Source organism: Pestalotiopsis fici, assembly GCF_000516985.1.
Source record: "Pestalotiopsis fici W106-1 unplaced genomic scaffold PFICI_Scf_3, whole genome shotgun sequence".
NCBI lineage: Eukaryota > Fungi > Ascomycota > Sordariomycetes > Amphisphaeriales > Sporocadaceae > Pestalotiopsis > Pestalotiopsis fici.
This window is the reverse complement of record NW_006917093.1, coordinates 3,893,144-3,907,717: the sequence shown is the minus strand read 5'-3', so window position 1 is coordinate 3,907,717 and position 14,574 is coordinate 3,893,144. Positions and strand designations below refer to the sequence as shown.

The window sequence follows — 14,574 nt, the reverse complement described above, 5'->3', positions numbered from 1 at the left end:
GCACACACACACGCACACATAACCAGTTTTGTATTCTCTCTTTTTTTTTTTTTTTTCCCCCATTCAATTATTTGCCCACCTCACTTTTCTTTCCACTTCTGCCTCGGGCCACATGTGGTTTGCATTGAAAATCGGACAATCTGTCCCACAATTCTTTTTCAGCTTCTAGTCCCACCTCCCCTCATAGATTATGAGTAACAAGTAGCAGGCGGGCACAGTCGAGAACGGACCGAGAGAAGCGATACACGGAACACCAAAAACAGAGAGAAAAAAAAAATCATTTCCTCGCTTGTCTTGATACTTTGAGACCCTTTGCTCGGACTTGGCAAGCTTCTTTCTGTATGCATCGCGATTAAGTGCCCAACCCTGGCACGTCTGGGTCTATCCTGTCATGTTTTTGTGGCAGAAGCGTTGCAGTGAAATTTCCATCTACCATGCATCAAGCAAATCAAGCCAAAAACGACTAGACTATTGCAGGTGAAGCAGCAGGGTCGCCGCTCCAAGACTGGTTCCCAGCCAGGGTATCGTCGCGAGGATCCTCATTGCTTCCAAGCGAATGCCCCCCTCTCTTTCCCCCTCCCCAAAAGCAGCAGTACCAGATCCCCCTCATGGCTACATTACATAGTACCTGCCTGCCTATGAATTCTTTTTTTCGGTGCCCCCCCATGCACGCAGCTCCAGTAGTGGTAATCCCCGACTGGCGCAAACCTAAAAATTCTTACGGAATGATCCTTGTCATCTCTCTCTTCTCTACCCTTGGAGGTGTCTACTGTGCACTGCGTAGCTAGCTAACACCATCACAATGTACTGCGTACTTGTTCTGTTTCTTGCTGTACGCAGTAATTCGGGGTCGACCAATCCCCGGATTGACGAATACCTGCCTACGCTGCATTTGTAGCTAGCTGCTACGTAGCTTGCCTGTCTACGTAGCTCGTACTCTGTACACTATTGCTGACTACCTAGCATTCCGGGACATGGGTGCTTTGGTCTTGATATTTTTTTTTTCCCCTTGCTCCTCAGTGAACTTCAACTGCCATTACGGAATAAAGAGCTCAATTGCATCCGATTGATAATTGGCTGACATAGCATCATCATCATCACATTTCGGCTACAAGGTCTGCCGTGAAGCGCCGAACACCAAATGCAAGGTGCTTCCAAGAGTACGCAGGGTATCGTATTGTCTTGTATTGTATCTACTTGAGCAGATTGAATCATGTTCCCACAATCAAGTGGCTTCATGAAAGGTCTGCCTCCGCTCCGACACTCTGGGTCGTGTCTCTCGCTCCCGCCGACCGTGATCTTGGCGGGCGCTACTTTGATGCGTGCCTACCGAAGAATTGATTCTAGCAGTAGTTATGACTTCGAGTAGTCAAATGCCCATGCCACCCACCAGCCCCTAGCATCAATTCCAGTTCCTCACTCAAGCTACGCGGCTACAGCTACATATATGTTACAATAAGAACAGGAGACGTGCCTCTTTTCAACACGAGATACCGTATACCGTAGGAAATACGATGCTGCACGTGCGGTACGATATTTTCAATTGTTCCCGGACACATAGTGATGACAACATTTTCCTCTGGCACTGTACCTACATTCTCTACCTATGTAGTAGTAGACCCTACATACCTACGTAGTTGCGGCCCATGCGTGCCCGAGGCACACGCACTTATCATCAGTCCACTGTCGACTGACCACTGTGGCCGACCCATCCGTCCGACTCCATTCCCCGGATCTTCTCGGTGGCTTTGTGGACAGATTAGTCAACATGCTGTCAACAGAAAATTGACCAGGGCAAAGGTCAGGCCGTGTGCCCGCAGTCCAGTCTCCATTATTCTTTTTCGCCGCCATCATCATTCATTCATTCATTCATCAGGGCCAAGGCAATACGATTACGGGCGAACGATGCGGTGAAGATGGCTAGGCTATTTGCCGCTTGGATCCACGGCTAAGGGCGCTTCGCGGGTAATGGGCATCTCAGAGGCGCTCGTTGGTCCGACTGCTTCAGCCCAGTTCCTAGTATTCCGACCACCTCCTGTCCTGTGCTCGGTGCTGCCGCGCCTGGGTTCTTTTGGTGAACACAGGGTATAAACACACCAGCAAAAGTAACGCGGTGGCTTCTGCTTCCCAGCCCACCAGTCCAGCTAGTCGGCTGCCTTGTTATTTACACAGTACATTTACTGCAAGCCCTCGCCGGCAGTCGAGCCCGACACGCGGGAATCACAGCATTAATGCCGAATGGTATCAACACTAGCCGAGCAAGCTGACTAACTAAAAGAAGACAAGACCTACCTGTATCGTGCAGATCGTATCTGCTCGCGTCTTTTTATTTTTGGATTAGTCAAGAATCCGTCTCAGCGTTGCATCCGCCGTGTCCAACTTTTCGGCAAACACTCCGTCAGGTCGAAAAGCAATATTTAGAGCCTGGCTAGCTTTACCCGCCGCTCTGGTAGCGAATGGCAACAATTCAGATTCTAGTGTAGTGTAGCGTTTTGTTACTGCTAGATGAATGCATATCAGCACAAGTGCTTGTGAATGCTCAATTTTATGTAGCCGTCAGATTAGTGTCGTTTTTCCATAATCACTCGTGTCTCCCAAGCACCGCGCTCCAATTTTCATAGCACTGCGTAGTAGCAAACATACAAAGCAACCTTTTCAATTTCACCTACCTAGGTGCATTGTTCACCTGTCACAATTGCCGGCCGACCTGAGAAGTTGTAGCAACTGCCGCCAACCCTGCGGCCAAGCTCTGATTGCGAACGTACCGAGGGTGATTGACGGGAAACCCTTTTGTGGTAAAACCGGCACAGGAGCCTCTCATGTTGCAACACCATATACTAATGAAGTAGCTAATGGTTCGATAAAAGCAATATTGTGTCGCTTGCATACTGTGTAGTGTGTGTAGTTGGCTGCTGGGGGCTCAGCGCTAGTCAGTCAACTGCCGAGGGAGCGCGCAGCCAGTGGCTTGCACGTGACGAAGTGAGGGCAATTGGGTAAGGTAGACAGGTAGCGCACATGTGTGCTTGAGTCATCAACCAGCATCGCAATTCGCAAACCAAATTCCCCATACCTATCAGAGATCGACTTTGTACTTGATTGCTTGCTTACTGACTGTTTCCTGAGGTCATGAAAAAAAAGCCTAGAATCTTTTCTCTTATCCACCCCGCGTAGAAACACCCTTGTCTGCCCATTCCTCGCAGCGACTTATTCTTCATCCTTTTTAGCTTGCCAAACAATTCCGAGCGCCGTCAAAATTCCCCAATCCTAACAATTTAGCTGGCGCCACCGCAAATATCCGCTCCCACCGCCCACCCACCCACCCCTCTCCCCTCCCCTTCCCCCTGCTGAGAGCCCATCTGTAGCAGCATCGTCGGCAACTAACGGTCAGAGCCCATGGCCCTGCCAGCTACGTTAGTAAACTCGACCAAACCAACAGCTGGGCTTAGCTGCTACTACTACTACTACAACTATACAGTACTATCACGCCCAGTTTGATGATACGCATTGTTCAGACTCTGGGCAGATACGACACCCAGTGCATCTCAGCTTGGCACCTTTGGGCGTAGCGGGGGACTACGAGATCCACGGAATGTGGGCGGCGACATCTTGGTGGGCTGACCATCCAGCCAAAACAACCCAAACTCCAACCACCCAGGCGTGCCAATTGACCGTACCAAAAGGCATAGCATAGCTATACGCCTCTGATGTCCGTGAGCTACAACCTCCAGTCCGTCGCGGGTATTTCAGGTGCCATCACAGCCCTCTCTAGACGCTGGCTTATTAAGCTTGATCATGCAGCTCGCCGCTTTTGACGACGCCTTCTTCAATGTATAAACTGACTCTCTATGGTCTGGGCCACTCCGATGATGACAATGACAAGGTCAATGATTGTTGATGATGTCTGTTCAAAATCCGACTACTACCTCCTGCAATCACTCTTTGCAACAAAAAGGGGTGTTTCTCACAAAGTGTGCGCTACCATGACTGTGCGAATAGGAAGGCTTTGCGGAACAACTCTCGCTGCACTACCATGACTCGACTGGCATCAATTGACTGGCCCACCACCGCCATCTTCGCCTCTCATTCGCCAATGACAATATCCTTCATCCTACCTCTCACCCGCACTGACGTGTGGTGTTCAAAGGTTCCCGTCACTCACAGGACCAGTCATTACTACTACTCAGATCTTGGAGTGAGATTGCCAGAAAAGAATGGAGACTTGCGTTTCGCAATGCGGTCTAGCTTCATCGAATTCCATCCATCGACGTTCCCACTGGTCACGGGAGAACGCTACAACCTAGAAACATCACTCACGATTTGATCGATCTTTAATGCTGTCGATTCTCCTCCCTGCGAAGATCCCCCGGGTCGTGCACTCGTGGGGCTTGCCGAAGGTCAGAGGGTGGAAAGAGAGAGAATCAATGGTTGCGCAGTAGTAAAAGAGGTTCTCGTGGACCCAATTCATTGTATGGGTTCGAGCTAACGACAAATTGCACTGGTAACTCCTTGGGGCACTATCGAATACCTATCCTCAAAGCCGCCATTTTTGGACGCTATATTCCGTACATTCGCAAAGTATTCCGTACCAACGCGCTGCTGGTCGTTCTGACCGCTCGCAGATCTCATGCAAGGCCGACGATGACTAGTTTATCCTTACCCATCGCCAACTAAGGAACGGCATATCTTTGTGCGACGCATAAAGAGTCCCGGGCCAGATTTTGTGTGTGCTTTCGGTTGTACGGAACGAACTTCTCGGATCCTTACTTCCTAGATGACTGCGCGTTCATTGCCTGTGACAAGCAAGTCGAGCCACTCGCTTGAGTCCAGATCAACTTCGGATCCGAAAGGGCTCGAAATTGGCCAATAACCTTAATTCCATACAGTACTTTGTACCCGTCTTCAGGATAATGGAGGAGCAGACCCCTCAAACTAACGACCCGATCATAAGCACTGGCACCGCCCAGTGCGGCAAGGATCCCATCGATAATTATGGCATAACTTCTACGATGAAATCTCGGCGGATTAGTAGCGAAGTTGCAGCTTCGCCAGCCAGAGGCGTGGACCTCCACATCCCTGTGAATATCATCCGCAAAGTGGCCCATTATTTGGATCTGCAAATCTGAATGCCAAGCCCTGCGTTGACGATCACCCCCCATAGCCAACCTCGCTCGCTCGCAAGATGCCGGCCAGATAGACAACGATTAGCTGTCCTGATTCGATAATCATTTCATCAGGCACCTGCCATGGTACATTGCACATACAGACACCCACCCGCACGTCGAAAGGTGCCCAAATATTGAAGTGAAGAGTAAAAAAGATTTTTTTTTCCCTCCCCATAGTGGACTCTCAACCCAGAGATTGCTCCCTCACACAGGGGGGCCTCTGCTCAACGCCACTGACGTATATGACCTGTTAACAACACACTGTTTACGTATCCCTATTCTGTCTTCTATCAATAATTTTCTCCCCTGCCGACAAGCAAATATCTCAACAGGGGGTGGGAGGAGTAGCTATTTCCCTGATGCATGAAAGGTTTCCTATTGTCGCGAGAAAATGGACAACGGGTGTGCCTAGGTGAACAAAAGCAACGACCAGGCGTTCCAAACACGGCAAGCCAAACAAGCGGCTCGGGCTAAGACGCCCAGTGAACGGACTCAGGTCTTTCAGCGCTCATGTTCTCTCCCTTTGGTACTGCTACAGTGTACGGCATAGACTGGTGTGCGGCTTTCTTTTTGCTCTAAAAAGGGCATGATGGGGCGCCGCCCATGTCCTTAGGTTCAAACTCAAATCCGAGGTGACAGCTGCATGTTTCTCGGCTCTTTTGTTTTCTCCTCCCAAGGTGTTTCGGCAAGGCCATGTTGTGATCCATCCTCGGCCCAGATGTCTCTTCTCCCTTCAATGCCACTGCAATATGGGTCCACCTTGCACTGAAACAAGTGATCATCCTCAGGGCGGGCAGTAGTATCCAAATGCCACGGAATTCTTTTCACAGTAAATTCGAGATTGACCATTTGATGACCCCTTGTTCCAATACGTGGCCTGGGCCTTCAATGGAGGGATAGGGAGTAGACCTAGCTGCAAGCAAGTACGGCATGAAAAGTCAAGCTACGAGCATCAACCCCCCTCCCCTGCAGCATCATTCAGCCTTCTGCCGTTTCGAAAATTATAGATCTGATGCCTGGATCTTGGTATCACCTTGTTCCCTATAGTGCACTGCTAAAGAAGAAACCACCCTACGCCTTACAATACGTCTAGTGTCCATTTTGACAGAACCAGTCTGTCCCCCGGACTCGGGTCAGGAGAATCTTTGGATCGCACGCCCACTGCGACGGGCTCATCTAGATCCCGCAGGCCAGGCCGTGCCTTAGCTGGCCAACGGTCTGTTCATGGCGCCGTAAGGCCGAAGGTCGTGGTGCACTCTGGTGTTGCACGGTTGCTGTTCTCCAGAAACGTTGGAGTATTCTATCTAGTGATATTTTTTTAGCAGCTGTGATTTTACAGGCTGTCAGCCTTCCCAGTGAACTCGAGTCCTATTTGAACATATTTTCCAAGCAGGGGTTGCGCGACTACACTTCAGACATGCGTAGCCTTCCGGGAGCATCAAGATTTGAAAATGTGGCTGCATTGCTTCCCGAGCCTCAACCTTCTGTTGGCCAACAAAAACGTGTTCAGTTGCATGAGGCTCGGCTAGCGGGATGTCAGGAATGTGCCACTACAATCATGCCTCGCGATATCTCAAGTCATACGATTTGAACTTGCTTTGAACGAGACTCGGTACTCTCTCAATGGTCATAATCAGCATTTACCGGCAGAACCGCACGCATTTTTTTAGTTTTCTCTGCTTAACGTGCCACTCGTTGGCGATGTCCGGGGATAGGTTCTTAACCATAATGTCGTGCATGTCACTTCAGCCAATTCCGTTCTGATATGAACAAGGTGGCAGATGTGTGCGGTAGAGGTCTACATAAATGGGCCGACAAGGCGTTTTCATCACCACAAATTGGAAGCCCCGGCCTTGCCAATGGCTTCCGCCAACCTGCGATCCTATTCACATGGAGGTGACGGCCATAGGGTTTGAAGGCCACAGAAGAATCATGAGAGTGTGTCCTAAGGGGGCGCATGTAAATGAACATGACAACCACAGACCGTGTATTGACTCCATATCCTAGGGCCATAGCAGTCAGCACCTTGCAGTCCTTAGAAAACCAGTTTTTGAATATTCTTGACCGATGACACCGAGATGACATTCTATTTAAAGAAATCCGGTGCTGTTATAAGAAGCTTCATGGATGCGCAACAGCAGCTCTGTCTATTCTCTCCTCTCTTGCCCTTGATATCTTCCTTCCCTATCACGTGCCTTTCCGTAGGATGGTCATTTGTAAACTCTTTCTCTTCCAAATACATGTTACATGGACCCCTTTTAGCACAAGGAAGGATGTATATAAAAATGGTGTAGAACTTTGTGGCACAGTCACACGCGTGCACAAGTGACAGAACGGAAACTTTCTCCTCGTCTATCCTGCAAAGAAGATCATTACTAGTAGGCCTTTTGGTTCTCTCGCCTCTGTAAGCATAACGGTTTTTCTGAACACACTAAACCAGCAAGACGCGCATCTCACGGGGGGTGGACTTGCAAAAAACTCTATTTCGCTCTTCACCGAACCCAGCGAAAGTAACCCAACGAAAGTTTGCGGGGTGGAGAGACAGGTACACAAGCTGGAAGTCATTTATGTCTTCTGCTCGCCAATGTGTTGTGTTGTATTTTAAGCAAGTGAGAGAGACAATCCGTAAGCCCACGGGTTTGTCCGAACCCGCAAGCATCTCACCTCCTCGTGGTTTTAATATCTTGTGACAACACTTCGCAATCGGCGAACCCCCCCAGATCCATTAACTTGGCTAACCTCTTTCATCTATAAGAGGCTATTAAAAGGGAAAGCGGAAAATACAATAGGAATCTTGTGAGTGATGAGATGGAAGCTCGGGAAAGGAGATGTTGGGGGAGTATTCATCATAGACTGGTCAATCGGATCCCCCCTCACTCGCCGCAATATCACATGACCAAGTACGAGCTCTCATGATGGGCAAATTCTCAGTCGAGAAGCATCTCTGCCTGATCCGATCGTGGTAACAATGTCACGCAATTGGCAGTGCTCCAGAATATTTGGAAACTCGCCATAGATTTTGCCCCCATCTCATCTGCCGTCCCGGTTCCGGGTTTGGAAGCTCCGAGGTGTGAACAAGCCGGATATTCAAAACTTCGTCTTCTCTCTCGCCACTCCAGTTTCAGAAAAAGGTGGCGAGTTAACATGAACCAATTTTCGGCGAGATCTTCACCGGCATCACTGACTTCCCCCCCGAAGGCGAGGCTGACAATGGTGGCAAAAACTTCCTCCCCCTTCCAAGTTCAAACAACCAAGACGACTAAGCTGTAAAACCCTTCCCCTAAATGTTGTGAATTGCCATGATATCCATGCTGATAGGATACCCCCTTTTTTGGTTTCTTCGGATGAATAGAAGAATATACATTATAGATCCCGGTATCTGTAGAAACTTATACCCACCCCCCATCTCCTCCTGATTTCCGCATCCGATCTCTCCAATGATTATTCATTACTGGGTGGGAAGGTTTGCATCATAACTCTGGGTTTTCCACACCCCCTCTCTTTGACCGCGAGTCGAGTACACCACAACCTCGCACAAATACAATGTCCGTTTCATGAGTTCATAAGAGATAGAGAGAGAAATCCCTTTGGGCGGAAACTCTTTCCGGAGGTCGCACTCCGAAATTAAGAATGAATAGGGGTGTCACCTGATCGCGCCAGCAGGCGCTCTAGCCCCCATGAACATGACAAGCCAGCGAGTCAGTTTTTGTTTTTCTCTCTCTCTTTGGTAAGCCCCCAGCCTCCTCCCCTTGCCCCCCTACCAAAACTACACGCCCCCCCTTCCTTTCAAAATCCAAGCTTGATAGTATTACACACGGCCATGATTCCGTCAATCAAGTCATGCGTTCCGCTGTCTTTGAAGATCATCTTTAGCACGGCGTGGGGAAACCATGCAAGATAGTAGTAAACGAGAAGAAGAAAAAAAAGTACTTGGACTATAGTGGCGGCGGGGGAGAGGTCCAAGCGGTAGACTATTCTAGGTCTTCGACATGTACTTGGTTCATTTTCCCTCCTTTGATCGCGTTCCTTGTTTTTGATTCGCGTGGTCTTCTATCAACGCTAGTCGAAAGGATCGACTTTCCCATGTTCCGTGGTAAGGCTCAAGCTAAGAAAGACAAAATAAGTCAAGTCAATGTACGTATCTCTTGGTAGGTAGTAGCAGCAGTGGTAGTGTTCAGAGCGGAGACCATCCAGAACAGACCAAGATCGTAGATCTTGTATGTGTGCGATTTTGCCATGGTTGTTGTAAAGTGATCCAAAGTTGTTCGGGGTCTTCGAGACCACCAAAGATTCCAGTACACTAGAAATGAGATCGTGTGTCTCGTTCTCCTGTTTTTGGCCATTGTGGTATCCATTTCAATGTCTCATCTCTCCATTCAATCCACCTTTGGTTCTGCTGATCATTCTGTCTTGTACATCTAGAATGTCATCTTTTTGTCCACCCCCACACATAATCGGCCCTTGTTTTGTTCGAGGATCCCCAAGTGACGAGGGAAAAGGACCCTGAAATTGGGACTTGGCCCCATCTGTGCTTGGTGTCCCATGTATGGACATAGTCCCCTTCCAGTCCGAGGCGTACCTGATACGTAGGATCAGAATCAAACTGCGGTGGCAATAATGTAATCCCGTGTCGAGGAAGTGTCTAGTGTGGTGAGGGATGCCATAGAGCCCCCAGCTTCCGTGTTGTTTCGAAGCGCGTCAATAGTCAAGTCAAATCTCCAAGACCCAGAAACACAATCAGTCAATCCGAATACGATGAGAACAGTAACACAAGTTTGTGAATCTGGGAATTATCGGCGATTATGCTATCATCTACCACGTATGATACACGGATGAAAGTCATAACGAATACAAACACAAAATGTAACAGCATGCCTTACGCCGTGACTTTTGCAATATGGAACTTCTAATGGATGAAACGGGGGCTCAGGATGATGCTATTTTATATCAAAGACGTCATTTCATGTCAAACTTGATGATATTATCGTGATGCCCTAACATGAGCTTTTCGATTTTGATTCTGCATGTCGAGATGAAGACTGTGATGGATATATAGATATTTACAAGATACTCGTAGAGCAGCGTAGCTCGGATGAAAACGACTTGACGGTTGCTCGTGTCACGTATTCCCCTTTGGCACGAAAGTTCGCGTTGTATTGGCTCCAACATTGATCTCTTCACATGAGAACGACGCGAGGCTACCGTGATCGAGACACATTATTTGGGTCATGAGCATATCTGAGTATCTTATTTTGAGCCTCCATCTTTCATTTACGCCGCATTAATGGCTAAAAGATCTATTGGTTCTCTGTGATATGACCTCGTAAGTGATAGATGAGTTGGTTGTCTTCACACACACTGTAATCATGACTTGTAAGTATCAGCATTGTGACATGTTACCCCTTGAGGGTCTGTATCGATATCAATCTGTATAGTAATACCAACATTACGACCAACAAGCAATTCTCATTGTGTACCACATCTTGGATATGAGGCTCCAAGATATAGAAAAGCTTCCTGTTGAAGAACAAGAATCGATTAAAAGGGCAGATCCAATGCTGAACAAATGAACCAAGAGCAATGAAGTAGATGGCTGTATCATGGATGAACAGAAATTGATCATTACTGTGTGCTTTTCTGCTCCTTTGTCTAGTGATTTCTATCTGTTCCCTCCCGAACTCCCAAGTCTACATCCTATGCTCTGAGATCCTCCATAAGGGACTGCAGGGTCGACCATCCTTCACTGCCTTCCCAGATCTCCTTGCCCTTACCCATGACGCTCCGGACCGCACTCCTGGCCTTGCCCTTCCACCTCTGCTCTCCAATGGTCTCGACACGGGGTCCCCAGTTTTCGTAGGCGGCTACCAGATCGCTCGTCCTCGAGACTACCGTCTCCCAGGCGTCCTTGTCTTCACCAGACTGCCAGTTGCCGTTGCCGCCGCCTCTGCCAGCCGCCGTGGTGACCTCGAGGGACGACGATGAGGACGCGGTCGAGCCTAGGGCGGCGCGCCAGCCCTTTTCTGCGGACTCGACAGCACCAGAAAAGTCCCTTCTCCAGGCGCGCAGGCGCGATACGATGGACCATATCTCCGAGTTGGTCGTGATAATGGGTACAACCTCATTCTCGATGAGCGCAATGACCTTGTTCTGCATGCTGCCGCGCGGCGCGACGTATACACCTTCGCTCGACGTCGAGGGGGCCTCCTTGGTCGCTTCCCGCACCAGGAGGGCGAGAATCTCGGCGTCGAGGGCATCCTCGCTGTTGCGAATGCGCAGGACGTTGCGGGTGCCCAGAATGACGTCGTCGAGGGCGGGCTCTGGGGAAAGAGAGGCGGCGAGCGTGACAACATTATCCCAGATCCTCCAGTTGGTGTGGGCAATGGTGGCTCCGCGCTTGAACGCTGTGAGGGCGTCTTGGATCAGCTTGTGGGCAGGCTTGTTAAGCTCCGCGGCGCGCGCTGTCGCTGGCATACTAGAGGCATCGATGCCCTTGATTGAGTCGTCGTTCTGATTCTCATCTTCGTCATCGTCGTCGGCATCTGCAGTCTTTTTCTCCTTCAGTCCCTTGCTCTCCTTGGCAATCTGTTTGTACCAGGACAATAGAGCCGTTCCCAGATTGCTCCAGGTCCTGGCGCCCTCACCACCTTCTTCGCCGTTGGACGCTCCTATGGCTCGCTGGTAAGCCTCCGTTGCGTCAGGGAAGTGACCCAGCCTGAGCTCAATGTCACCCAAGCGGCCCCAAAGCTCGGGACTGAGCCTGTTGACCCCTACAGCGAGGCGATAGGCTTCTGCTGCCTTCTCAAAATCCTTCTGAGCCAGGTACAGCTCGCCAAGTGACTTTTGTGCTCGTCCAAAGCGGTGGTTGGATATCTCCCAAGCACGTTCGTAGTGTTTGGGTTCATTTTCCAAGTCGCCCAGGATACACCACAGACGGGGTGCATTAGGTGGAGGGGGTTGGCGTTCCGCGCCGCCAAAGTCTTTTGCGTTGAGGGCATCAGTATCGGGTACACCATCTTCTTTGTCATCATTGTCGGTCTCGGGCGTTTGCCCGGTACGGTGGAACAGCCTCCACCGCACAATTGCCCGTGCCTTTTCTTCACCGCCGCTGCCACGACCATCGGAATCATCCGTATTTGCACTGCTGGCCAGGCACAAGGCTACTTCAGGCCATAGACGCAGCCGCTTGAAAATCTCCAGTGCAGATACAAGAGATCCCACCGACGTCCAGGCAAAGGCAAGCTCTGACTCCAAGTGCCACCTCGGTGGGGAGGATAGGGCGTTCACGTATCGCAATCGTACCTGAGGAGATGCCGACTCGGAAGCTTTGGCAGCAGGTAGGAAGGACGTAGCTTTGGGAGCGTCGTTGACTTGTGGTTCGTTATCCTCACCGGATACTGTGATAGTGGGCATCAAGTCATCCCCATTTGCGTCTTCAGAGTGCTCTTCTGCCTTTATATTTGTATTGGCGGCGTCAGTGTCTACAATGACTTGATCGACCACGGCTTGCAATTGCAGCACACCACGTTCGATTGTGCGACTTCGGTTCAGCTCTATCCTCGAGCGCACGAGTAGGGCCTGGGTATAGACCTGCCAATTTGTCGACTTGTCCTCAATGACCCTCTCCGCAAAAGGGAGTACTTCTTCCAACGTGAGGGAGTCTGCCGGGGAAAAGGTGTCCTTGAGGGTTGCTTCGGTAAGCAAGATGATTTGATCTTCAGCCTTGAGTTGGGGTTGGGTCTGTGGTGTAAGACCCTGCAGAGCTTCGGGCAGGTTCGACTCGGTGACGTCTTCGACCTTGTCATTTGTGAACGACACCTTTTCCAGCAGTGTCTCATCATTCAAGGGAACAGCGCTCGGTGCGGCGTTTGCCGAGTTCTGTTCAACGTCTTGTTCGTGATCGCTGCTCTTGGCAAAAACAACCAACTGACTTGTGCTGTCTTGTTGGAACTTTGTTCGCTTGCCGAGTGCGCCGGAGAGAGCAAACACGAAACCCGAAGTTTCGGCAGCTTTACTAAGAGCCTCCTTTGCCTTGTGGTCGTTGCCGAGCATTATATGTGCGTTGGCTTCTTCCAGAAGGAACTGAACCTTGGCATCCTTGGATAATCCAGTGCCGGCGGCAAAGATACGCTGACCAGCTTCCACCAGGCTCGTCTCGATTAATTCTTGTAGCGTTCCCACATCGGTGAACCGTCCGCTCTTGGTGAATAGTGATCCTGGGCCGAGCGAGGGCTGAGAGAGCAGCTTATAATGCCACAGGTGAATGCGGAAACGCATCCATACCAGGTCTCTGGTCAACTCATCCTGCTCGTGACTGGCTGTAGCAAGAGACACTTGGCCCGATGTGAATATCCATTTTGCGAGACAGAATAGCTCAATGTGAGGAATAATCGAATAGACTGATACACCATCCACGTCCAGAGATCTGAGACACGACCTTCTCAACGCGTCAATACTCCTCTGGCCCTGCTTTGCTTGAGCTCCCGACTCGGCTGCCAGTTGCTCGTATGTAGTGACGAACAACTTGTCGCTCTTGGCTGCGCCGTCCAATACCGGGCCCGTAACATTGGCTTGAAGAAATGCATTGAAACTCGCCGAGCCAATCTTCAAGACTTCTTCCGCTTGAGTTGAAGATGTCGAGCTCGGCGGCGAAGCATGACTGGCTCCTGGCTTGCCAAAGACGGTGTCCTGTAGAAACTGACCAACGATGTCTCGTGCATAGTCTGTGTTGAGAAGAGACAGATATGGCGATTCGCCGGTTATATTTGCGAGACTTAGCTGGTCAGCAGGAACATAGGATTTCTCCTTGGGCTGTTCCTCTACTGCCATGTCTGCTGGTAGGTCGATGTCAAATCCATCCATGTTTGCTGCCGTTTTTTATGCACGTCCCAGCCAGCCGTCTTATACGAAAATATCCCGAGCTGTATGCGCCCCCCCAGTGCACTGGCGGGGTAGAAAGTCTCTTGCTTGATCAACCTAGTAGAACCTGTTTGCAGAAAATATCGAAAATTCGACTGAGGAGAAGAATCGCATTTATGAGTTGTTTTAATTTTACGAGGCTTTTGCTCGTGAGAGGAAAAAAAAAAAGAGATAATCCAAAAAGACCGCCAAATTATGCGCGAGTGGCTCCTCTTGTCTGTCACTTTTGCCCAACTTGCGACAGGAATTTTCTGAATTTGGGGTCCAACTTTTTGGTGGGGGAGGGGCAATTGACTTGGTTGGTCATCCATAAAATAATGCATCAACGGGTCCGTGCATTCACCATTAATAATTACACCACGGGAACCGTCTCTGTCAAATTCGATCAAATACCATCAACAGTTCCTTTTTTTTTTTTTTTTTTTTATAAATAATACCACCCTAGGTTGGAACTGAATTCATGGCCGAATATGCAAGTTACATTGCTTTCTCTTTT

At 49.7% G+C, this 14,574-nt stretch overlaps 1 protein-coding gene across 1 annotated transcript; it reads right to left on the bottom strand.

The window, feature by feature from the left end:
• Positions 1-10,856: 10,856 nt before the first annotated feature.
• Positions 10,857-13,988, bottom strand: PFICI_05314 (uncharacterized protein; the record flags this gene model as incomplete). Its single annotated transcript, XM_007833895.1, has 1 exon — positions 10,857-13,988. One exon carries the CDS (start codon positions 13,986-13,988, stop codon positions 10,857-10,859), a length of 3,132 nt encoding a protein of 1,043 aa, XP_007832086.1.
• Positions 13,989-14,574: the final 586 nt, after the last annotated feature.